This window comes from Falco rusticolus, chromosome 16, assembly GCF_015220075.1.
Source record: "Falco rusticolus isolate bFalRus1 chromosome 16, bFalRus1.pri, whole genome shotgun sequence".
NCBI lineage: Eukaryota > Metazoa > Chordata > Aves > Falconiformes > Falconidae > Falco > Falco rusticolus.
The window spans coordinates 4,655,010-4,681,192 of NC_051202.1; the positions used below are offsets into that span (position 1 = coordinate 4,655,010).

The 26,183-nt window shown below is 48.8% G+C and overlaps 1 protein-coding gene across 6 annotated transcripts in view; it reads left to right on the top strand.

Moving 5' to 3' along the window:
• Nucleotides 1–25,555, top strand: part of ARHGAP32 (Rho GTPase activating protein 32) — a 257,950-nt gene extending 232,395 nt beyond the window's left edge. For all 6 annotated transcript variants that reach the window (XM_037409775.1, XM_037409776.1, XM_037409774.1 and 3 more), the window contains 11 exons: nucleotides 4,711–4,813; nucleotides 7,977–8,121; nucleotides 8,818–8,900; nucleotides 11,248–11,355; nucleotides 12,561–12,706; nucleotides 14,161–14,362; nucleotides 15,134–15,279; nucleotides 16,475–16,549; nucleotides 17,074–17,931; nucleotides 18,590–19,497; nucleotides 20,414–25,555. In XM_037409775.1, coding sequence (XP_037265672.1) covers nucleotides 4,711–4,813; nucleotides 7,977–8,121; nucleotides 8,818–8,900; nucleotides 11,248–11,355; nucleotides 12,561–12,706; nucleotides 14,161–14,362; nucleotides 15,134–15,279; nucleotides 16,475–16,549; nucleotides 17,074–17,931; nucleotides 18,590–19,497; nucleotides 20,414–22,666 — 5,027 coding nt within the window. In that variant the 3' untranslated portion in view covers nucleotides 22,667–25,555. The remainder of the gene's footprint in view (nucleotides 1–4,710; nucleotides 4,814–7,976; nucleotides 8,122–8,817; nucleotides 8,901–11,247; nucleotides 11,356–12,560; nucleotides 12,707–14,160; nucleotides 14,363–15,133; nucleotides 15,280–16,474; nucleotides 16,550–17,073; nucleotides 17,932–18,589; nucleotides 19,498–20,413) is intronic.
• The last annotated feature ends 628 nt before the right edge of the window (nucleotides 25,556–26,183 follow it).

Genomic DNA, 26,183 nt, shown 5'->3' on the forward strand with positions numbered 1-26,183 from the left:
TCGTTACATGTACTTGATAGCCATGGTTATCACCTTTGCTTAGGCAGTTCGGAGTGGCGCTCAGGATGTTCTGTTTTGTTTCCCTTGGTCCTGCAGGGCTGCAGGTTTAGCTTTCCACGGTTGTTTGCTATGTGTGGAATTCAGCTGAGCAGCTGCACTGCAGCGTGCGCCGGTCCATTAACCAGCCAAAAGGCCTGGCTTGCGTGACAGTTCACCTTATTGCTGTAATATTGTGAAAACGACACTGCTAGAGGGGAGCTTGATGGGAGGCCTCGTTCCCCAGGCTGAACAAATAGTTCTGATTCCAGTAACGTACTAAGAAAATAATAATAATAATAATAAAAAAAAGTAAGCCTCCCAAAACCCGGGGAGGGAACATTACAAAAGATTAAAAAGGAAAAAATAAAACCAAGATGATAGGAAAGGAAATGTGCCTAATTTCAAGATGAATCAAAATGTGCTTTGGAATGAAAACCATAAAACTTCTGCTTCCTTTTAATGGCAAAGAATTAACCAGTTAACGAGCCCTAGGAGATGCAATAAACCTTTCAAACCAGCTGAGAGATGCTCAGGAATGAGTTGAATAAATTCCTTCAGCTGCTACGGTGATGAAATATGCTAGGGTCTCCTTTGTTGATGCGCCCACATTTCCAGCCTTTTGCGCTGTGTTTCCTGGAACTACCTGTTACTTGAGACAGCGAAGGGAGGGGGGGAATGAGGGAAGGTGATTGATTTTTGGAACAGGAGACGTGTACAGTGCTTAGATTCCCGTGAAGAGGTGGGTGTTCAAATATAGCACCTGCCAGGGGATTTTAGCAGGCTGACTTCATTGCAAAGAGATTATCTGGAGCCAGTGGTTGAAGGCCATATTGCTCAGGAAAGGAATAAACCCAACAGTGAGTGTTAGTACATTTTTGTAACTTGCCTGGGAATGTGGAACTGGAAAGGGCTGTGTGACGGGTTTAATAAACGTTCTGGGCACAGAGGTTTCCTGAGCAGAGGGTTGTTGGGGCTGGAGGAATACACTGTGTGTTACCCTGGGCTTGTTCCCTCCTTGTGCCCTTCCCAAAGTGGCCTGCTCATGGCAGTTGTCAGAAAGGGGTGCTGAGCTAGGTGTACCTTTATGGCTGCTAATAAAACCACCTGTGTCATCAAGTCTGGTTGTCAGTAATTGCAGGAAACTTCAGTAATTAACTGTAACATTAATAGAATTCTGGCGTAGATGCTACTACATCCTACGAGAAGAAACCTCCCATCAGTTTCCTGCTGTGATGCAGCTGAGGTACCTTTCTGACTCAAATCTGGTAATTGGGTTGGGATGCAGAAGCCAAAACCAGGACCTGGACCCTGAGGAGTTCACCTCTGCAGCGGGGAAGGGATCTATGCAATAGACAGAGAAAGTCACAATGTGATGTCAAAAGCCACCGTAGGTGACGGTCTTGGCACACTTCACGTTCACAAAATTAAGTCTTAGCTTGTGCTGTCATCCTGCCTTTTCATTCTGGTGATAGTAGACACTGTTCCCCCCATACGTGTGTATATACATATGTATATAAATGTATACTTAGCTACCGGGCATGGGATTCAAAGGGCAGAGGGAGGTTAAACACGTATGTAATTATCAAGTTCATCTTCATTCAAAAATCAAAAGAACCAAGTCACCATTCCAGCAAAGGGCCTTCAAGGATAATTATAGCCCTGCCTGAATTTCAGTCACTTCTCCAACCGTGCAGAATTCCCCCAAAATATCTGTGGTGCTGGCATGATATATTTAGCTTAAAGAACAGATTGTCCTGGTAACCAGATTAGGAAGCGCATAGAACAAGCCTGCTAGGATTTTTCAGTGTATGTTAATTATTCTGACTGTGCCCAGGACCTTCCATGACAACCAAGTACTTCAGGAAGCGTGTTGTTGGTGCTGCATACCTCGCCTTCCCCCTGTTCTCCCTTGACCCGATTCACATTCTCACAACAGGTTGCTGCTCAGCCCAACTGGTACGTAAATACCATTCTTACCATGCTGTTTGTTTACACAGCTAGATAAACCCCAGAAGGATAAGGCCTCGGCAACACGCGGCGCTCGCTCCCTGTGGCACAGGCCTTCAATTAGGAAGCGCAGGCGGGTGTCCTAGCTGCGTTCGTGGTATGTGGATGAACAGGCGAGCTGTCTGCGCAGGCTCCCCAGCGGCGTGTGCATCGCCCTTCTCAGAAGGTACCCACCTCCCTGGTAGGAGTTGGGCAGGCAGGGAATGTGCTGTTTATTTATTTGCTTATTTATTTATTGCAACAGGTACTACTAATTTCAAGGGGACCCCTACTGAGATTCCAGTATGAACTATTACAGTATTTGGGATTTTGCAGCTAAGCGTTAGCAGATCATGCCACAACGCTTCTAAGACTCGGGTAAACTCCTTTTACCCCATCCTTTGCGACTCTCGCAGTCGGGCAGTTGGCAGAAGGAAGTGCTGCTAATGCACCGCTGAGCCCAGTGTCCTCGTTCAGTTCCCCAGTGAGATTTGTGACCTCCCACCTATTGTAATGGGTGGTGGTGGGGAGAGGCATGCACGTGGGCACCTCACATAGTCTTGCTTGGTTCTCAGTGAAACCAGAATGAGCATGAGTCCAGCGTGTCTTGCAACCTAGGGCACTCTTTCCTCACAGAAGAGAAGGCACTGCTAGCTGTGTCAGCATCGAAAGCCCTGTGCTGCAGTGGACAGTGCTGTTCCCATCTCTCTGTCCCATCTCTCTGCTTTTCTACACCAGTTTACACCTGGGTCACACTTCTAACACTGTACCGCAGCGCAAAACATTTTAGCCCCTTTTGGCGACTGCTTGAGTATGGTATAAACCCCTTCCCTGTCTGCTTGCAGCCCCAAAAACTTTCTTCTTGGAGAGGTGTTGAATCTTTTTGTGTAAAGGGGTGTGTTGTCCTCCAAAAATGTTTTTTGAAACGGCTTAGGGCCATCTGTTCCACCTGCTCTGTTCTCAGACATTTAGCTGACGGTGTTGCGGATGACTGATGCACATTTTGCCAACATGCTCTCCAAATGTGTATTCACTCAGCGGTGAGAAGTTGTTGCTTATCCTGGCTCAGATGCCTCAGTGTGTGCCTGGCTGGTTCCTAATGCCAGCAGTTGCGGTGCTGCTCTGAGCTTGCAGGGCTGCGAGAGGTGCCCTTGGCGTCAGAGCGGATGCTGACGTTTCCTTCTGCCAATGTTTTCTGGCTGGTTTAATGGCAGTTGAAATGTCCACTGCACCCACAGGGGAGAGCAGGCGGCGATCACCTCTGCTGGTTTTCCTTCCCCTAAAAAAGCAGCATGTGGTTCCCGAGGCTCTTCCTATGTCATTGCTTAACGTACAAGGGCTCTGCATGCCCCCGAGCGTGCACCTTGCTTTGGAAGACGGTGCGAGATGCTGTAAATGCCTGCTGATGTAGCACCACAGTCTGACTGGCTTCGTTTTGGCCATCTCTTGGTATGTTCGAGTATCGCAGATCCAGGGCATCATCTGCTATAGCTGAGCCTGTGTGCTTGACGTGCCACGTGGATTTACAGGTTTTGTTCTGTCCTGTGCTCGAGCACGGAGCAGATGTGCCCTTAGCCCAGGATGCACCTGCTGATTTCCAGGGAACCATTTAAAATGAATCTTTTTCGTGCAAACATTTGCTGCAAGCCAGCAAAAAATCGGTGAAGCAGCTGGGGAGGGGAAAGCACAGAGCAGCTAAGTTGAGTAGCACTTAGGAGAACTGACTGGCAGATGGCATTTGCTGCTTGATATAAGGGGATTTGCCACATGACCTATTCAGAATCTGTGTCGCATGGCAAATGGATCAGACCTGGCATCTAATGTAAGAATAAATCTAGATCATCATAGGAGCTGTAGCAAAAAGGTGGCTCACAGGAGAATCCACAAGGATCTGCATTTTTTCCGTGAGGAATTGCTGATGCTCACAAGAGCTCAATCCTAATTTGCTTTCTCTGTTCAGGGCAGTTTTATCTCCCTTTTATAAAAGTAATTTTTCCTCCTTAAGCTTACAAGGATGGACAGATAGCTCCGGCAGTGGATGCTGCATGAGGCTGGGAAGTCAACTGGAAGGAATCGGTTGGTGAAGCAGCTTGAATATTAACTTGACACCTAATTATATCCTCTGGGCTTACTTTTTCCATTCTGTCGTACCCCGGTCTGTCTGCAGTTTCTGTGAGTGTGGTTATGTCCTGTAGCTATCTAAATCCAGTCACGCTCCGGTAGACATTGAGTTGTAAAATTTCTCCTGCCCCTGGTGCGGAAAGTAGCGTCCCCTTAATGTTTATATTTGCTTAAACCAAGCAGTATAGGTTAATCCTTGTATAGATTTGAAAACAAAGGGCGTCTTTGGCCAAAGAGAGTATTTACTCAATTTTGTAGCTCTTCTGGAATGGAATTTAACACCACAGTTCTTGTGGGAGTTGTGATGGCACCTGCACTGTCTCTGCTTGACCAGAATTTCCTTTTTTCAACCTGATTCATATTCTGGCATTTCTTTAAAGCAAAGAACATCTCTGACCAGTTCCCACACCAACTCCTAAAGTTAAATTTCTTACAGGCCTTCTCCGCTAAGGAAGAACTGCAGCAGTATTCCAGCTGGGCTTAGTTTATGGCATCTGACAAGACCACAACCTGAACTAGGACTTTAATAACATGTTCAACTAACTGACAACACTTGTTCTTTAGTCCCCCAGGTCCTCAAGAGCTGCACTGAATTCATTGAGAAACATGGCATTGTGGATGGAATATATCGTCTGTCTGGGATTGCGTCCAACATCCAGAAACTACGGTAAGGGCGCCGCGTCTGGCTGACCTGTTTGCAGGGGACGAGCGAAAGCGCGCGCGAGGTTCAGCGGCTGGGTTTGCAGGAGCCTGCAGCGGGGCAGACCGCTCCAGCAGCTCCGATGCATGTGTTGCCATCTGTATTCAATGGGCAGCACGTGGGGTTTGTCACCGTTCTGGAGTGACACAGCGTTGTTCAGTAGACTTCATTTTGCAGGAAGTCTTCCTTCAGGATGGGGTATCGGCAGGCTCTGGGATCATGGTGACACTGTGCTGTCATGTTTTGTTCCTGTTTTCTCTTGCTCCTGCAGCCCTTTTGAGCAGCTGATATTTCCTTCTCGCTGCTTTGGACTCCTGGCATATTAGCAATTAATCGGTAACGCGCGAAGCGTGGTTCTTGACGGGGGCATCGCCGTGCTGGGAAAGGCTAGGTGTGTGTTAGGAGCTGTTCTCCTCGCAGTAATGGCCTTCGCCCTTTTGTGAGGCTGGTTTCGCTCCCGTCAGATGGTACACATTTTTCTGTTGTGAAGGGACTGAGAGAGCCTGGTGGGATGTGACTAATTCCCATGTTGATCCTAGGCCCACGGCCTTACAGAGGCAGCGAAGGGGTATTTTCCCTGTGAAGGATATCCTTTTCATAGCAGCTATTCCCAAGCTCTTTGGACGGGTTTGAGCCGGTATAGTTACTGTACAAACCCTCATAGGGATGGGCTTATTCTGGTTCAGCTTAATCCTGTTTCTCATCACAGCGAGTTCCATTTTAAAAATCTGCTCCCGAGGCTTTGATATGCAGGCTCCAAAGACTCTGATTGTAGCTGTTGCCCACAGCAGTCTTGGCTGAATAAAATGTTTGCCCTTGCTTCAGTCACATCCCTTTAATTCCCTATTATGACTTGTGCTGGGACCATCTTTCTAATCGCTGCCCTAGTCCATTTTTGCCCTTTGTGTTGCCAAGACCATTTTCTCCTTTGCTGTTTTCCAAATGTGCTTTAAAAATGGTTTTCTAAAACTTCGATGGCGTAATTCCCTCTTACAGTTCAGAGGATGAAGTGACAGCCTATTTTTCAGTTCTCTGAGATGTTCCAAAGCAAAAGGAAGGGGGAGAGCACGGCATAACTTGTAGACACTGTCCCTCTTCATCTAAATCACTACAGGTTTTCATAAGTGTTTGGTTAATGTAGGACATATTGCATTGCTGTAGTTTCCAGCTATATAAACAGATCATTAGGCTTATTTCAAAGCTAGAGCTGCAGTATCCTTATAAATGAGTCACTGTTCTTAAGTTTCACATAGAAGTTTCTGGATCTCCCGGATTTAAAGGGCTTTTTGGTTGGAGAGAAAGTTAAAGAATTTATTCCACGTGGGAGATTTACATGGGACAGAGGTTGGCTTTTAGCAGTGCCCTAGCCGCCTTTCTTTGGCTGGTAGGCAAAACTGAGTGAGTGTTGGATTGGTCTGGTTATCCCTGGATTCTGGCTCTGGCTTTTATTGAGAGGTTGTGAAGTTGTATTCTTCTACTAACAGCATCTTCCTTTGGGGTCAAAAGAAGTGACTTGTAGGTCTCAAAGCTGCCAGTGCAGAGAGAAGAAAGGCTGAGTGTAGCAGGGCTTCCCTTCCTTCACCCCATATTCTGCATTTGTGGGGGTACGTCTCTGACAAGTCGCGAGATTTATTCTTAGGAAAATATACTGGAGTACCAGAGTAGGGCAGGATACAGCCAGCGAATTTCAGCCAGGGCTGAGTGTGTTTGTGTGGGGTGGGTTGGTGTCTTCGCCTGGTCTCCCTTCTTCTGTGGAACCAAGCGCAGGAAGCAAGTTTCTCTCCCAGATCTGAGTAAGTGATGAGTCAGAACGTGCCTGTGGGAGCGGTACACACTGAACACCGAGGGTTTCAGCTACGGGCAGTCCATCCGCTGGGGGAAAGGGAAACCTTTATTTCCTTCTGTGCTGCTTTTGGGATGAGGAACTGGGGTGGAGTGTTCACCCTCTCATCTGAAAAAGTAGAGACCTTGTCTGCTCTGTGACTGGCTTCCCTCAGGCAGGCTTTGTGTCTCAGGGAGGGAGGGAGTCCCTCCCTGCTCTCAGGGATATGTGGCTGACCACTGCAGTTACGGACACGCCTGGCGCCTCGGACACGGGTACGAACTGGTGCTGTTCTGTAGGCAGAGAGCGGCGAGCTCAGCGTTTGAGCTGTGCTGAAGGCATGCTTGAAGTTCTGTGTTACGAATCGCCTGCCTTGGCCAGGGGGAGAGGCCAGGGATGTTGCCACCGAGCCCCCGGCGTTGTTGTGGTCCTAGTGGAGACAGGACAACCCCCTGTGTCAACGATAAACAGGTTTGGTTTAGGGCTTCAAGCCCCTTGTAGGGAAACTGAGCTTTGGCTAGAGCAGCCAGGTTCTTGCCGCTCCCCGTGGCCTGACTCACCGTGCTGGTCCCTGCAGCTCTGCCCTGCTAATATAAAACAGCACTTTCCATGCACATATTCTAGCAGCGAGCCAGCCCTTGGCCTTCGAAGCTCAGCCTTTCTATCATAAATGTTTGTGATTTTGGTTTTTCTCGCTCTGAAAACCAAGAGAACGCTCAGGGACCTTCTTCATGTGGTTCCTGGCTCTCTCCACCCTGTAGCAGAGGCATGCTCAGCTCACCAGCCTGTCCCCAAGGAATTTCTGGGCGCGCTAGTTTCCATGTGCAGCAGCTGCCGATGGCGCTGCCGTTCGGCATTGCTTTATCGTATTTCAGTTTCCAGGCCTGTGAAATGCAAAGGAGCCCGGCAGCTTTCCTTGAGACCTGCGGGCAGTCCTCCTCCAGGCAGCTCCCAGTCACCGCCTTTGGGAGTTCAGTATTCAGATTGCCCTCGTGCTCCTGGAAGATATTCTGCGGAGACTTTGTGAAAAGCCCTGTCGCAGCAAAAGGCATAGCAGAGTAGCCAATCGGTTGTAAATCTAACTGAAAATGCCTTATTAGAAAGAAAGAAAAAAAAAAAGTATTTTTTTGAAAAATCCACTCTAGCAGCACCACAAACATAGGCCATGTGGCTTTGGTGACTTAAGTATTTTATTTTTTTCCTGTAAATCACAAAACCCTTGCTTTTCTTGACTGTAATTTACGTTGGGTTTTGTTTTCATTCCTCCTTTTCAGAGCCCTTTGCCCATTTTTCTGTTCTCATTTCCAGCCACGAGTTTGACTCCGAGCAGATTCCTGACTTGACAAAGGATATTTACATCCAAGACATTCACTGCGTGGGCTCCCTCTGCAAACTGTACTTCCGTGAACTCCCGAACCCTCTGCTGACCTATCAACTCTACGAGAAGTTCTCAGTAAGTACAAGGCAATGCCTTTCACTTTCCACTTCATCGACTTCATCGATGTGGTTTGAACAGAGAAATACTGAAAAGGATCGCGCAGCAAGCTGAACCTGGCATCCACGCACCTTTCTTTGTCTGACTTCTGCTTGAGTTGGGGTTTTTAGAGAGATCAGAAGCGCCTGTTTCCAAAATTACCAGCCTAACGGCAATCCAGCCCAATCCAGCTACCCGCACACCACATTCCCACTGCTGGTAGCATCCTGCCCTTCTGGGGCCCCAGGTCGCTTTTCTGTTTCCCCGCGCATGCCTTTGCCCCCCGGGCCACGCCGTACTGCTGCTGGGGCCCCAGCAGAAGGTGACTGGGACGCTAACAATGCTTTGGAAGAATTCCCTGATCATTTGCCATTCCCCAGTGATTTCTAATGGGAGTGGGGTGAGAAGCAAATGTTGCTTGGAGCTGAACGCCCTCTGCAAGGAATAGCTCTGTACAATTAAGTGGTAAAGCAGCCCAGATCTTGATTTATTTGGCCTTTCTCACGTTATCTGTGTGCCGGTGTGTCCCCAAGAGACAGGCACCGCTCAGAAGATAGAGATGAGCAACACAACACACCTCACTGCTGAAGAACAGTACATTGGCCATGTGGTTCAAGATGCTGTGGCAGGTATTTAGTCTTATTTGCAGCTAAACCCCTCCCTGCCTTGTTCCAGGATGCTGTTTCTGCTGCTACAGACGAAGAACGGCTGGTTAAAATCCATGATGTCATCCAGCAGCTGCCCCCTCCCCACTACAGGTCAGTGCAGCCTTTCCTCTGGTTCTGGCTCAGCAGTTTATTATTGATAGCGTTTCAGGAGTGAAATGATCTGATTCCAGTTTTCCCTCTCAAGGCAGCCACACTGTGCCTCTGGATATTAAAATGGCTTATGGCTATATAATGTTGATGTGGCTATATAAAGTTGATTTATATTTTAATTAGCTCCTTACCAGACAAACACTATAAACTTTGCATAGTCCTATTTGACTTCCTTGGAAACTATGCATAGGAGGCAAATGTAAGCTCGTTAGGTCAGAAGTGGCTGATACCACTAAGAAAATAGTTTTATTGCGGAGCAGGGGGGCAAAATACCGGCTCTAGGAATAACAATTTTAAAAAGTGAAATGTAGCAAAAAAGTTGGGTCAGCCCTTCAGTATAATTTGGTCAAGTGCATTTTGTCTCCAATTCCACACACACAGCCCAGCAGTAATAGTAACTAGCAAATTGTAACAGTGCTCTAGTAGAATAACTGATTATAATATGGTGCTTAAAAATCACCAAGTATAATAATATATTCAAATTAATTCGTTATTAATACTAATTTATGATATATGGCAATGAGTCTTGACCACGTATAACACCACATTAATGGCCTTTACTATTAAAAATTCCGGCAGGGTACAGTAAAAAGGCATTAGACCAAAACGTATGGTGATTGGTATTAATAACTAAATGTAATACTGCACTATAATAATTCTTTAAATAGCATTAATAACTGAGTATCATCATGATGTATGGTAAGTAGTCCTTACCAATTATGTTTTGCAGTTGGTATAAATAGCTAATTACAATGCACGTTGAAAGTTATTAAATATCAATAAGTATTGTAATGAGCTGGACCAGTTGTGATGCTGTGTCCCGAGTGGTGTATAGCTGGCCAGCTGTAAAACATGAGGATAGTCGTCTGGATATTGATAACTATTTATAAAAACCTGTGCTAATAAATATTTTATTGTAATCATGGCTGGTGATTACCTGGACAATTGCAATGCTATATCTGAGTGGTATAAATAACTAATTATAATATACATTATTTGAATATCAATAACTTAGAGTGTAGCCATTAGTCTTAACTAATGATAATGGTTAACTAGTGTGTGCTACTTACTTGCTATTTAAATAGTATTAATCAGTGTAATAGCTGGTGATTTGTATTAACTAATTGTAATATTTTGTTTAAGGGGGCAAGGCCTTCTCAAAAATGAACTGTATCTATCTCCTTCATTTACTTTTTGCTGGTGCATTCCACCTTTTCCACAAAATCACTCTTTATTTTGGGGGGCAAACAAACGTGTTTAACTTGGAGATTGTGATGCCCGCATATGTCTTAGTCTTAGACCAAAGAGGGGATGTGGGAGATACCTGGATGCAAAACGATGTAGATGGACAGGACTGTTGCACTCCCCCTTTCCTGAGGATTCCTTGGAAAAGGAAAACACACTTTATTTTTCAGCTACTCTGTGACGAGAGGTTCCCTGCAGGTAACTGGCCTTTGATGGTGTAAGCTGGAGCAGGGCAGTGCAGGTGTCCATTTAGTTTCCATCTGGAAACTTCAGGCCTTGCCCACCTGTGGAATTTTGAGCCCCAAAACACACCCCTGTCCCCTCCCCCGGCGAGAAAAGGGTACGCAGTGAGGCGGACACAGCCAGGGCTGCTGCCAGGCAATAGCCCTGAGGAGGATACAGCCTTACCACATTGTGCTCCCTCTTCCTCAGGGGTGTACAACACTGTGCAACGTAGAAAACTACTTTTTTTTTTAATTGTGAACAGAAGCCTCTGAAGTTTACCCTCGTAAACTTCTAGCCATTAGAAACCCCTAGCCATTAATTTCCTAAGTAGAACATGGATACAATTTGCTGATTCCTGGGGTGTCTAAATAAATACTCCCCCCTTACCAGGGTTAACATCCTTCCCCTCTTCGGTCTAACAAGCACTGCCGTGCTGTCGTGTATAGCACAAAGGGTGTGTTTCTGCTGCACGGTGTTACAGTAAAGTAGGCAAGAGATTAATTTCCCAGGCACTCTGCTTCTGGATCCAGTGCTGGTGGCATTTAGATTATTCCCATCCACCTCAGTGTTTGCTGGATCCAGCCCTTGGACTGAGCGTGCAGATGCTTTGACCTTCGTCTTGTTGAGTCCTCACTCCACCCCAGAGTGATTATATTTGCTAAAGGCAACTTTACCATCAGTCTTAGCGTACACAGTTCAACATCTTTTTCTGTGAGCTGTCAAACCAAAAGAAAATAATGAACTGGGGTTTGTTTTGTAAATTGCAGCATGGCTTTGCTCATTGGTGCTGAACATTTGCCTATCTCCTGTTTTCCAGGACACTGGAGTTCCTAATGAGACACTTAGCTCGTCTGGCTGATTACTGCTCCATCACAAATATGCACACTAAAAACTTAGCAATCGTCTGGGCTCCAAACCTCCTAAGGTACTTTTTTCCCCCCCTCCCATTTTAATACAAGATAAGTTTTTACGTTTATAAAAAACAGTCAGAACCTGTTCTCCAGAAAATCTTAACTTTCAGCAGCTGAGAACGCAATCTTCCTTTCTCCCATCCAATGTGCTCTTCTCCTGCTGTAAAATTCCTAATGAGGAGCCCTCCTAAGCAGGAGCTTGAGGCCAGCTGACAAGCTCCTGAATTGTGGTGTGAAATAGCCCCGCGCTGTTATCTGCGGCACCCTGGTATTATTGTCTCACTGCAATGCAGTTCCACTGACAGCAGTTCAGTAGTGGCAAGGAAGGCTTCCCCCTCTTCTCTAGATGATAATTTCCCCTCTCCTCAGTAGATGAGACTAGCGTGCCCTTGATAATCCAGGAAAATTGAGTCAGCGGCATCACCAGTTTCCCATAGCGGATGTCTTTAGAGGCTCATGTGACGGCTTTTGGCTGCAAAAATTCAAACATGGAAATGGTCTTGGATAAATCCGTCGCCTAAAATTTGTTTTGAATGTGCGTAATAGGACAGTTAGAAATTAATGGTGTGATTTAAAAGGAGAAAAACCTCACCCTGGCCTGTATCGTATTGATTTCTGGACTTCTTTGTTACCAACCTGAGAAACCCGAGTCACAGGCTCCCCTGTGTGCAGTTAATGAGGGTATAAGCCCTTTTCTCCTTTCTAGCACTTCACCCATGAGCAGTCAAGCGATCTCTTGTTTGAGTTTGCTTCTGTGAATATTGGGGTACTTGCTGAGCAGGATCAGTTGGAGATATTCACTGCTAGAGGGAAAGATCACATTAGAAGGCCACCGTGAGCTCTGTACAATGACACTGCATTAAACTGCCACCATTCACAGTATGGAAATGGGCTGGCAAAAGAGCTCCCCACTTTGTGTGTGCAGCGCGCTTACCTCAATCCAGGTCTGCCACACACTCCTCCTCCTCCTCGACCCAGCGTTCCTCTTGCCATTTCGGTAAGACTCAAACCTGAACTCAAAATCTGGATCTAAGTCGCTACAGTCAGTGTGATCGTTTTGTGTGACGCTGATGAGAATCTCTTAATTGCCCCTAAAGTCTCATCTGCGTGAGCAACCCAGCCACAATAGCTCAACACGTGCTGAAGCCTTACCCAAAGGAGCGCACCTTCCCGTGGTGTTCTGGCTTTTAGCGTTGCGTTTAATCTGCCTCTTCTTCAGATCAAAGCAGATAGAGTCTGCCTGCTTCAGCGGAACAGCTGCCTTCATGGAGGTGCGAATCCAGTCAGTAGTTGTGGAATTCATCTTGAACCACGTGGACGTCCTCTTCAGTTCCAAACTCAGCTCAGTCATACGTGATGGAGCAGGTGCGTGTCTTCCTCCACTAGCTTTACCTTGATCAAAAGAGGTAGCAGGTGCTTAATGGGTATCTGAGCCTCCCCAGAGACATTTAAAATACGTTTTTACTGTAACCTAGAGGACAGACCTCTGAGACCATAAGTATACCTGTTCCTCAGAAAACAAGTAGAGTTGCACCAGGAAGAAAGTTTACTCTGCATGTTAGATCAACCAGTCGTGGATACCACGAGCTATTATTACTCCTAAGCAGCATTAAGCGTGTACCATCTGCTTTGACAACCTGCCCTTCTAGTTCCCACCACCTGTGGAGTACAGATAGCTGGTTTTCCAGTATATTTGCTGCTCCCTGCTTCTGAACAAGTCCTACCTCTACTTAGGCTAGCACAGTTCCTCCAAGTCCAGCTTTTCTTCCTACTGGAAGACGAGTTTAAGTCAATAGGAGCCAGAGGTTACCTTGGCTGAACAGTAACAGCCCGCAGCAGGCTGAGCTCTGCCAGGGGAAGATAAGCGTGCTAAGAATCCCAGCCAAACGATTATCCAGGCTTAGAATGGACCATGTAAATTCAGCTAATTGTTTAATGACTTGGTGATTCGCATTCAATGTGCTTTGACACAAAACTGGCAGGAAGCAGGGTCAGGCTATTTCATAGCTAAGTGCAGGAATACTGTGCCACAGCAAGGCAGCATCCTCCTCCGTGCTTCCAAGAGCCTCTCTTTCTGAGCGTGCCTTGTTACCTGTACCCGCCTGCTTTAAGCCGTCCCAGGTAAGGCTATTGCAAAGACAGCTGGAACCCAGACGTCACCCCGGATAGCGTTTACAGCTGACACGCACCAGGCGCTGCGCACTCTGCACAAGAGCTGTGATGCTGAAAGGAGAGCAGTAGGAATGGAACCAACCAGGAAGTTGCTGCGAGGACATGCTTCCCCCTCACCCCTTGACTCATGTGAGAATAATCATATAAATACTCACACTGTAAGCGATGGCAAACAAAAGACAGCTGCTCTTCCAGCAGGCTCCTCTGCACAGCAAAGCTGACTTAACAGATCCTAACGGCAGGAGGCAACATCAACTACTTTTACAAAGATTTACATGTTCAGCTCCAAAAACAAGCACAGGCTGTAAAAAGACCAAGGGCAGGACACACGGCTCGATTCAGACTTTTGCATGCAGATGAAGCATAAGTAAAGTATGTCAGTGAAGATTTCTAACCTGCCTGCTTCCTTTTTTTTTTTTTTTGTTTGTTGCTTTTTTAGTACCCTAAGCTGCTCTCAAATACGAGAACGTAGGTCTTTTTGTTGTAAATATACCTCTGACAAAATGGCTATTTTGACAACATCTTTCAGTGGCTGGGATAACAAAGATCTAGAAAAACGCAGCACCTCCCTAGACACACAGACCCAGAGCTTTGATCTGTACTGCTGTTTTCTGATTCTCCCTCTTGCCCATGGTTTTCCCTTACAGGGCACAGTTCTTTATCACGGCCCAAGTCTCTGCTGGTGTCCTCTCCTTCCACAAAGCTGCTCACGCTGGAGGAGGCGCAGGCACGGACACAAGCCCAGATCAACTCTCCCATCGTGGCAGACAGCAAATACATAGAAGTGGGAGAAGGCCCTGCAGCTTTACAGGGGAAATTCCACACGGTCATAGACTTCCCATCTGAAAGGTAGAGACGAGTTTCCTTTCCAGCACGTGTCAGAACTGCATTTAGTTTTTTAGATTACAGCAAAAACTTGCCGATACTGACTTACACTGGTCCTACGTAAAGTACTGTAGCCCATTTTCCACCTGCTTTGGACTCTGTGAGGATTCAGCTTGCATCAGGTATATGGCTGAGCTAAGTCCACCAGACTTCAGTGCCACTCCCTCCTTTTTAGCAGGGTTATCATTAAATGTATAAAAAGCCATGTTGTGTGTGATGCATGTAGATGCCTGTACTAGTCACGTACATAGAAATGTCAACAGGGTGAACACCTGGAAACATTGGGGTTTTCCAGATTTCAGGACTTAAGCGCCTGGAACAAATCCAGGTTCCCTTCGAAGTGGAGCAGTTGGACAGACTCGATGACACTAGGAATTAAATCTGGCAGTGGGAGGAGGTGAATGTGATTTTTACAGCATGAGCAAGAGATGCTTTTGAATACCTTTTATGGCTGCGCAGTTCCTCAGAGCACTGGTGCATCTGCCAGGTACATAAAAGCCCTCCCTTACTGCTGTACAGTACAAGTACGGAGCCTTGGCTCACCTGCATTGCACCTGCTTTGCATAGTTCGGTGGAATTTACCGAGCGAGACTTCAGGGCTGAGCTACAAGAATGAAGACATCCCCAGCTATTTGGAAGAGACAGAGTTTCTACGCCTTGTTTCAGCAGAAGCCAGATAATGCTAATAACAACCAGCTTCCCCCTCCAATAATTTGTTCTATTTTCTCACTCCAGAAAAAGACCGCCCAGCAAGATGAAGAAATCACCAGTTGGCAGTTGGCGTTCCTTCTTCAACCTGGGAAAGTCATCATCCGTGTCCAAACGCAAACTACAGCGCAATCCCAGTGAGCCCTCAGAAATGAAAGCCATAGCCCTGGCAGGTAAGGCTGCAAATCCAGCTTCCAAAAACCTGGGGGTGTCGGCAGTGCCGGATTCATGTTTACAGCGTGCTTCTACCTCCTTCTAGCGTTCGAGCCATGCATAGCACCTTCAGTTAACTGCTGTCTTTCCTGAAACTCTCACATTAGCTCGAGAACCAAACAGGCTAGAGCACACACCGCTAACGTTTTTCTCAGAGTGGCTTTTGAAAGACAGCAATTCCTTCTGACATTCTTCTGGTGAAATAAGAATATGGTGCTGGATCCCTTTGCTGTTCTCAAAAGCTGCACACTTAAACTAGGTAAAGGCACTTGTCCACAAACACATTCACCCCAAAAGCTGTACTAGTGTAACTAGAGAAGGTGTCCAACAACCGTTTGTAGCCGCATCCAGTGCACGTAGACTGATTTCTCAGCCCTTTCCCTGTATAGGTTACTGTCTCTTTCCAAATTTTAAAACGGCAACAATACGGTTTTTTGCGGTAAAGCACACCACACATCCCTAAACACGAGCCAGTGAGGGCTTTTATCCCATCTTCTCACTGGTGCCATTTTCAAATTATAACCCTCATAGTCTTCAGTATAACCAACACATTATGTGAATGCCCTTTAAGACTGTCTCCCTGGAGCACTTAAGTCGTACTTGTTTAGTGCTCGTAAAACAGGTTGTGTAAATGTTACTTTCTTCGCCATTTTTAAGGGTTTTTGTTAGCTGGCAGGAGCCAACCAACTGTCACAGGTACACCCAGACAGAGTCTGTAGCAGGAGGATGTGGGGAGTTGTCTCCCAACCTGTCATCTGCAGCAGTTACCGTTTTGGTTGGTTACATTTCCCCAGTCTGTAAAATGAGCATCAAAAGCCAGCTCACTCTCTCGTAATTGCCTCTTGCCTGGTAGCATAGGCTCATGGGTCGAAGGGGACCTCTGCAGGCCAGTCTCCCGCACAAAACAGGACGGCACCTGTCCTGGACAGCAACGGAGTCCAAAACAGTGGAACCAGATAAAGGTTTTCTTTAAGGGCTTTACAGTAAAAGCCAAACCAAAAAACCCCAACCTCAAGACACAAAAAGCACAGCTGGTACTCTCAGGACAGTCGTACTGTTGCTAGAAACCCTTTTGTGTTTTTCCTGCCACCACCTAACCAAAAACAAGCCATTTCTATAACTCAGCTCTTCACTGTCTCGCTTGCATTCCCCTAGGTGGACGAGGAGACAGTGGGACTCTTCGCTCAGCTAAAAGCGAAGAATCGCTTACCTCTCTGCATGCTGTTGATGGTAAGACAAAATTGTGCCTGCACTTGTAACACGCGCGGATTCAAAAAGGCAGTTTGACATTACTGACTGCAGACATTCAACAGGGCAGGTCTTTCACCCCTCTAGTAGTAAAAGCTGGACTTGCTAATTAACGAAGCAGCTTACTTCTGTCCAGCACAGATGGAAATGCTCTTCATTGTCTTTGTTTTCCTTCCAAGGTAGAAAAAGCAAACCCCTTGCTTTTGTGTAGCCAGCATCGGGAAGGAACGTGCTTTCTGAGAAAGCCTCAGGTCTGTAGCGCACTTAAACCAGTTTTGCTTGTGCACGCGGCTTAGTTTCAGACTAAATCAGACCTGACAACTGCTGTAGAAGAGTTTGAGCAAACATAATAAACTGTTTCCGCTAACTACAATACTTTTGTGCTTAGAGTTCACCAGGTGAGAGTTTTGCGCACTGCCTTAAGATACTTTAAACCCAGCACTGAACCACCACCCCCTAGACAGGAAGATTTTGACACTAACCCACGTGTATCTACTCGTTCCTAGGGGAGTCTAAACTGTTTCGACCCAGAAGACCTAGGTCCAGTAGTGATGCGTTGTCTGCTTCCTTCAACGGAGAGCTCTTAGGAAACATGAACCGCTGCAATTCTTACGACAACCTTCCCCACGACAATGACAGTGATGGGGACGAGGGGCTCATTCACGTTCCTGCCCTGATTTCTCCTCGGTCTGCTGAAGATGTTGACCTGAGCCCACCGGATATCGGAGTCGCCAGCCTGGATTTTGACCCAATGTCTTTCCAGTGCAGCCCTCCCCAAGCAGAGTCCGAGTGCCTGGACAGCAGTACCTCCCTGCTGGAGTCAGTTGGCATAAATAAGGAGAAGCCAAGCCTGCTAAAGAAGGATTTAGAATCAGGCAGCCAGTCCCAGACCCCAGGCAGTGCCACGAGCTCTGAGCCAGTCTCCCCTTTCCAAGAGAAGATGAGTCCCTTCTTTACTCTGGACCTGAGCCCAACCGAGGAGAAGGCCTGCAAACCCCACGCCTTCTCACCCAAGATGGGGCGAAAGCCCATCAAGTCGCCGCCGCTGACTATGTCGGAACCCGTCTCCTTCGCACTGCCCAGCCGCATGTCGGAAGCGATTGGAGGAGTGCCCATCACATCCCGAAACTCCTCTGCTTCCAACTGGAGCAAAGGGGTTGGCACCACTGAAATCCCAAACAGGTCCCCCACCCAGATGTCCTTGCCCCTGAAAAACAGTGAAACAGGAGCAGGGGAAGGAGCCCACCAAGAGCTACAGCATGCCCAGCTAGTGGCTGCTGGCAAACCAGAGTTGCCAGAAGAAGGGGAGAGACCAATGTCAAGCAGTCAGAATAAGACTGTACCCACTGGACACACACAGCCAGGTACAGTGCATTTTCCTCCATTCTTTCTTTAAGTTCCAAAGGGGACCTGCTCTCAGAAACGTCCTCCTCTGCGTGCCTTTTAGGAGAGGGGATTGCCCGTCAGTTCTGGTCACAAGTGTCTTGCAGGGCTGTGCAGATCAGTAAGGTCTTAACCTCTGCCTTCTCCCTACATCACACAAATCTCGGATAATTTTCCATAATACCTTGTATACCACCTTTTTTTTTTTCCCCATCCTGTCATACGTGAAAATCTATAGCATGTTCTTCTAAATCATTTCAGCCAATAGACCATCTAAGACTTTTCTTTTTTAAATTAAAAAATCTGCCAACACTTGAAGGAGGGACCTTTTCGCCTAAAACCTTATGATCAAAATTGTGTAAGGGTATCTCATTCTCTGCTACCTACTTCCTACCTCTCTAGAAATGCAAGAGGAGCCTTTAGACAATCTCTTGTGTTTTTTTCCTTTTTGTGATGAACTGCTGTGCTATTGAGCAGCGTTTGCATGTGAGACAGAAGATAGAGTGTTTCACATCAGAAGGAACTGCCACTGTGAAAGTGTGGAGAGCATCTATTTTTCTATAATAGTCATTAAGGTTAGGTCACTCTCCTTATTGGGTAACATAAAATCACTCTCTCTCTCGATTTTCCCCCCATTAGGAGCAGTTGCCCTCGACTCCCCCCAGGATCCTGTTCCCGTCAGTTCTGTGTCTCTTATCCCTCCTCCTCCTCCGAAAAATGCAGCGCGCATGCTAGCCCTAGCGTTAGCCGAGTCCGCACAGCAAGCATCCGCTCAGTCTCAGAAAAGGCCAGGAGATGCTCATTCTGAAAGCACAAATTATGGAGAGACTGAAGCTGGCACAGCTCTAGAAAAGCTCCATCTCTCTGCTGGTGCTCCAGACAAGCTCCACCTGTACACTGGTCTGCCCGAGAGCCGACTCCACTTCCAGACCGGTGCACCAGTAGAGCAGGATTTCCAAGGTAGCAGCACACCTGGGGAGCAGAACCACCCACCAGGTGCACCTGGAAACCAGGACCCCCCACCTCTCCACACTGGCATGCCTGGGGACATGCCTGGTAGCAGAGATGCAGAGCAGGAGCAGTCCAGCTTCCATCCTGGTAAACTGGGGGACAAAGATCACTTCCCCTCCCATGCCGGGGACTGGGAGCACCCCCCCCACCCTACTCCAGGTGCACTGCCTGACTGGGAACCACCCACAACAGACCTGTCTGTAGATAAGCCCCACCTCCGTGCATGCATGGCTGGGGACAGGCACCACATCCCTGTCTGCACAGCTGATGACAAACTTCAGTCTCCTCCTGCCGTAACCGCTGGGGAGAAAAGCACCCCGGCCTCAATGCCGTATTTAACAACCATCCCGACAACAGCAGCCGAGCCGAGCCACGGGCCGGCGGGCCCAGCCACGACGCAGGCCGACGTCGCCGTCACAGCCGCGCAGCGCCCACCCGCCACCAGCCAGCCTGCCCCAGCGCAGAGGCAGGATCACCAGTCAGCAATGGGACAGGTGCCAGCGGCCTCCGCCAAAGCATCGAGTAGTTCCAGTCAGGTACGTGGACACGTCCCCCAGCCTCGCACGTACTGCAAGCACAGCTGATGTGTAACTGTAGGAGGCTGAGCGCTGGGAGAGTCATTCCAAATCCCAGTGGCAAGAGGCAGGGGATTCACGGGTTACTGGGAATTACCCGTGTACCGCACAGACGCGGCCCTACAGGAGATCGGCGCGGTTTCCTAAGCGAACGCAAGTTGGGAAACATCCCAGTATACCTGCTCCCCGTGGTTTAAAGGGGGAAGTTTTAAGGAGTTAGTTGTCTGCTGGGGTGACCGATACAGGGAATGCTAGTTTAGAAGTGCTCAGAAACGGGTAAGGATTTTTGCATCCTCTCTTCACTGAGGCTGACAATACTCTCTTCCACCATCCTCTCTGATAAAGCAGGTCAGGTTCCTTGTGTGACAGGTAGACATGGAAGCATTCACTCAGAAATCCAACCCACCCATGAAACACCTGCAGGCTGTCTCGACCACCGTAGCCACACTTAAGGAAGGGATTTCTGCTGTATTACGCTACTTGATCTGCTCACCAGGGTGTGAGGAGCTTAAATCCAGGTACATTTTCATTAGGAGAAGTATGTTGATAAGCAGACCACCTCATAAAACACTGTGGATGCTGTGTAAAAACGTTAAGCTGCTGCTATAGAGACAGCCACCTCCTCCCTAGTTTGACATTTGCAGAGTGCCCCGTTTTGTGATGGGTCCCGAAATCTCCCAGAGGCGCCGCGCTGCCCTTGCTGGGAAAGGGAGCCTTCACATCTCGTCTACAGCGAGCAGCCGTGGCTCTGCACAGCAAGCAGAAACCAGGCACAGAAGAACCAAAATTGAACTAATCCATGTGTGATATTTTACCTGCAGAATAGGAGGGGCAAAAAGACACTTGCCTCTAACTTCTGCTGGTTTCTTCCCTACAGGTATGGGGCACAACCGCACCTGAAAAGCCACCTGAGCCCACGCCTGGTTTTGTCTCAGAAAGCAGTTCTACCACCCGCTGCTCTTCTTCTGTGCCCGCGGGCCACCAGAGCCATTTGGAGAAGCCTCGGGAGACCACGAGGGCTCCCCCACTGCACCTGCGGTCCGAGTCTGTCCCTACTCACTCCTCCTACAGCTTTACACCCCCTGTCCCACCTGTGAGAACACTGGAGAGCAAAATTGCTGCCGCCATGCACTCAAACAACACGGATGCTGTCAACAACTCCAATTATCACACCTTCCTGTCCTCCTCCATGCTGGCCTCCTCCGTGGAGGAAGCCCTGCTGCCACCACCACCGCCTCCCCCACCCAAGCACGCTTCCCTGCAGTCTGTGTACGTGCCGCACCCCAAGCCAGAGAGCATCCCTGAGCCCCCTGGGCCGGACGGCTACCTGCATCACAAGCCGGCTTCCATCCATCAGTACAGGCCTGAGAGCGTTCCTCCTCACATCTCCTACCATGGCAAGCCCGACCAGCACCAAGCCTTCCCTCCTCGGTCAGAGACACCCACTTCTGCGGGCACCCGCTACAACACCTACACGAACCAAGGGAAGAGCACCTCGGCTCTCCACTCCAAGCCTCGCAGCCGGACAGAGTTTGTGTCCTCCGTGAGCCCAACGGGCCTGCGTAACACCAGCTATGCCGAGGACGCTCCACCCTACCCCACTATCCGAAGGGTTCAGTCGCTGCACGTCCCCACCCCCGCCGCCTCCGCTATCCGCTCCGTTCCCATTTCACGGACCGAGGTACCTCCAGACGATGAGCCGGTGTACTGCCCGCGGCCCCTCTACCAGTACAAGCCATATCAGCCCCACTCCGACTACCACGTAACTCAGCTGCAGCCTTACTTTGAGAACGGGCGGGTACATTACCGCTACAGTCCTTACTCCAGCTCTTCTGGCTCCTCTTACTACACCACTGCCGATGGGAGCTTTTATGACCTGGACCCCTACAGCACCGTGCGGGTCAGGCCCTTCCACCCCCTGCCCAGCCGAGACTTTGCATCCTACGCCTCGCGGCTGCAGAGCAAAGGCCTGTACCGCTACCCCAGCTTGTCCGCCTACCCTCGGGGTGGCCTCATCGGCCACCTCGCAGGCAAAGAGCACAGCTTCGTCAGCAGAGACGTGCCTCCTGCACCGGACATCAAGCACATGTATGTGTCGTGGGACCTCGAGGACATGGAGAAGTACCGCATGCAGTCTATTCGCCGGGAGAGCCGCACGCGCCAGAAAGTGAAAGGGCCAGTGATGTCCCAGTACGATAACGTGGCCCCACTGCTGCAGGAGGAACTGGGAGGACTGGATGTAATTCACTTGCGCAGCAAATCAGATCCTGGGAAAACTGGCCTCCTCACCGTGGCAGAAGGGAAGGAGGGGAGGTACCCAGCCAAAGCAGCTACACCCGAGGGGGACGAGCGTTACTACATGCAGCACCCTGAGGCAGAGCTGGACAGAGCCCACTACCACGGCGCCTACGGGAACGGGCAGTCGGAGAAGCCGTCCCTCCCCCAGAAGCAGAGCAGCGTCCGGAACAGGAAGATGCACGAGCCCAGCTGCAACGCGAGCGAACACAGGCCGCACTTGCAGCAGGAAGCAAGCCATAGGCAGCCTTCCGAATCCAAAAACGGGCCCCCTTATCCCGACTACAGGCCCAAAGGTGGCCCAGAGCCCTCGGAGCCCATCGGTTACCAACACTCGGGCAGCAAGTACATCCCGGCGAACCAGGAGACCCTGAGACTGAACCACAAGGAGGTGAGGCTGGCGGAGGACAGGCCAGACTTGGAGAGGTCTCGAGCCAGACCGAGCACATCCGTGGAGAAACACTCCAGAGACTGCTATAAGGAAGAGGAGCACGCCACCTCGCCCATGGCACCGCCGCCCAAGCCCGAACGGAGCCACAGCCTCAGAATGCAGCACCCCGAAACCATGGAGAGGGACTCTGCCCTCCTCTACCCATACCAAACCCTGGGGAAACGCCAAAGCACTATGACTGTGGTGTCCCAGTACGATAATTTGGAGGATTACCATACCATGCCTCAGCACCAAAGAGGGGGCTATGTTGGAGGAGGGGGGTTTGTGCCCCCCAGTTTTACCCATGTGCACAGTAGAACTTATGCCACGGCCCTTGGCCAGGGAGCCTTCCTCCCGACGGAGCTGTGTTTGCAGAGGCCTGAAACAGAGGTCCATGTTGAGTGAGCTGGCGTGGGGGGAAGGAGGGATAGAGTCTAAGCAGCCTCTGCTGGACAGCGGACTGTTTTATTTTTTCAGTGACGGAAAAAAAAAAAATACCCCCGCCCCTGCCCCGATGAGCAAAGCAAACCCACCTTCAGCCCCACCCCGACCAGCCTCCCACTCACTGTTTTTATGTAGTAGAAATATAGCTTTTTCATGTAGTTTTGAGACAACTGGAACGATAGGGCAGGCTGTTGGCACACAGACGTTGCCAGAGAGGCCGGGCAGAGCTGAAAGAGATGCTGTTGGGGCAGGGAGCGAAGGAAAAGCTTTTCCTTCCATGGATTTTGACACTGGCAGTTACCACCGCTTCCTCACCGCGCCTCCACGGTCCTGTGCACGACGGACTGTGCGTGCAGCTGTTTCCCCGCGAGCCCCGTGTGTAGCGAGCTGCCCTCCCCACTGCTAGCTCCCAAGGGGCTCCGTGACATGCCTTGCGAGAACCACTCTTCTGCCCCCTCTGAGGTTACACGGCAAGAGTGGGCTAAAGGCCAGGGGGGGGAAACTTCCCAAGTATTTTCTTCTTGATAAATGCAGAGGTCCTGCCCCTCCCTTGAAAATTATTGCTTAGGCATAGCGGAGCCGCTTCAATCGCTTTGAAGCGGGTGGGAGCCTGTTGTGACTTCAAGCCTGTGGAATAGGCTCTGAAGCCAAAGTTCAAAATACAACACACTTTATAAATGGCTTAACAAGGGTGCTTCTGACTACAAGAAATCAAATTACTTTCAGTTTCTCTATTGTAAGCAGAGGCCAGCTGTGGAAGCCAAGTAGGGCAGGTTTGCATTTCTCGTACCAAAAGAAATGAACACAAAAACACACCAAACCGTGCACACGCCGTTGGGAACAGCACACCCATCTCATGCCAATTCCTCTTTACTGCTAGGCTATCTACAGTCCAGATGATTTAATACCACATTGTGGCTGGCCAGACAGTATCATCTCTCTACCAAAAAAAAAAAAAAAAAAAAAAAGGAAAAAAAAAAAAAAAGAAGAAAAGAAAAAAACACCAAACAAAAAACCACTATAAAAATCAGAAAAAGATCTCTATAGCATTATGTCCAGCTTGTAAATTGGAGCCTAACTTACCAGCTGGGAATGACTGTGTAAGTGCCGCGTTATCTGCATGACCAGCTATTATTTGCCCTGGGCCAGATCCTGCAGCTCTTAGATCAGGGAATGGAATGCTCCTGTTGACCTTAAACCGGAGGTCTACAGGACACAGCTTTCTGTAACCTGTAAGTTCCGTGTTGGCCAGGGGAGCCCTGTGACGTTGTGGCACACACAGAATAGTTACGTGCTGTCTGTGCGCTGTGACTTACTATTGCCTCCCGTACCGCAAGTGTAGCTCCTACCGTATTCAGTTAGCAGTAGGGACAGAAGGCCAGTGCACTCTCTAATACGCTAATAACGTTGTCCTAGGTATTTAAAAGCTTTCCATATTTTAAAAGAAGCCAGGCAGCATCTCAGACTTCCCAGGACTCGGTACAACCCCACCTTATAAATAAAGCACATCCATTTCATTAGACAGGGCTTGCAAGCAATACTTGAGATTTAGGAGTTTTTAAATGGTCACTGATTAAGTTCCAAGGCCATTCCTGTTCCGTGTGGTTAAAGAACTTCTCTACCCGTTTCGAATCTCTATATAATGTTTTATTAAAAACCTGGAGGTCCTGCAGTTAGCACACAGCTGTTAAAGGGAGCTTAGATGGTTGTTTGGAACAAAATTTTCACAGCTATTTTGGGGCTTTTAAAGCATAAAGAAAACCTGCTTCTAGTAGCTAACTAGTCTTTAGCTATTTGCTTCTTTTAATCTTGTAGCCTTGTCTGGGGCTGTTTTCGATAACACTACCTACACTACCTTATGGTCCTATTTTATTGTGCAATGCTGTTGTTTTAAGCATTTTGTTTAGAAGAGTTGTTCTTACATGTTACGGAAATAAATCTGGCAGTTAGAAGAAAAAAAAAAAAAAAAAAAGGAAAAAAAAGAAGAAAAAAAAAATCAGCACTGTGATCCAGGTTCCCACAGTCTCCTTGTGAGTAATTACCAGGTAGAGGGGTTGGGTTGTTCAGGGTTTTTTTGTGAGGGAATGGTTTTTGTAATGTTTTCTCTTAGGAAAAACTAACAAAATCACGTGGAAAGGGGCCATTAGGTGAGCCACGCTGCGGGCCACCCTGTCCCCACTGCTAGCTAGCTCCCTAGGAAAGGCTGAACTGTCCGGGTGCCTTGGTGCAAGCTCGCCAAGGCAGCCCAGATGCAGGCGGTGCTCGCTCAGCGGAGGTGGGAGCTGTGTCAGGGCTGGTGCTGGTCCTCACCGCTGTAGCACAGTCTCCCCACAGCTGCCAGTTACCTGCCGAGGTCTCCAGTTGAAGCAGGGACAACGCGTTTGGTTCAGGCTCTTTGGGATTCAGGTAGCGAGAGCTGTAGGTCAGACCTCTCTCTCCACGAAAGCCTTAACTCCCCTCTCCTGCCGCAACTCCCCTCACCTCCATTTTGGCCTTACATTAACCAGGACTATCCTGCTGAGGGGGCTGAACCCAGCTCCCACTGCTGGTAAACGCCTCTCTGGATTTTCCTGCTCAAAGCCACCGTCTCCCTCTAGAGATCAAGTGCCATCCCTGGACAATTCCTGTTCCTTACAGTCTTGTGCTACTCCTGCCCGAGCCTGGGCCCCACAGCTCGCTGCACTGATGAGGTGCCAGGTGCCGAGCACCCTCTCATCCGTGGGAAACAAAAGCGTTCAGCACCTTTCCAAAAGGGCTTCTAGAAGTGCACACCCATGCGCCTGGATGGCTGCTCTGAACAGCCTTCCTCTTGAGAACAAGGAGGTCTCCATTAAAAAATAATAATAAAAAAAAAAAAGACAGCGGAAAACTTGCCGCCCAGCCACCCCCCATCCCTCTGCACGCAGCCACAGCAGTGTGTGCTTCACGGGCTGGAAGCTCTTGGAGAACCCAAACTAATTTCCGTACATCAGTGTTGAGCCACAAGTACAAAAAAACTCAAAGCAAGGTTAGGGCACCAGCTTTTCCCAGAGTATGCTCCGGTCTTTAGTGTCGCTACCGCGCACGGCTTAAACATCTGGTACCAGCCGGCCGTCCCCCCGCATCCCCCCGCGCAAAGCCATATAGTGAACTATGCAGTTCTGCTCTTGCACTCTGGTTGATCTGATGGTCCTTAGAGTTACATCCTTTACGTTCACAATAAACCCAGACATCCAGCTGTACCTTTGCAAAATTCATAGCTGAAATTAAGAAGGGCGTCGTGCATCAGAGCGAGGGGGGGGTTACGCCAGGGGTCTCGGTGAGGTGGATGGTCTGAGGTAAGTCGGTAGGTCAGTTCCTGGCATCCTAGCAGAGACACGGGAGAGAGCAAGGGGACGGCAACGCAAGTAATACTCTCTTGCAAGCCCAGTTCTGCTCAGATTAATTTACCGCCTAACTATCTCCAGCGAGACAAGCAGCTGTGTTCTTAAATCGCTCC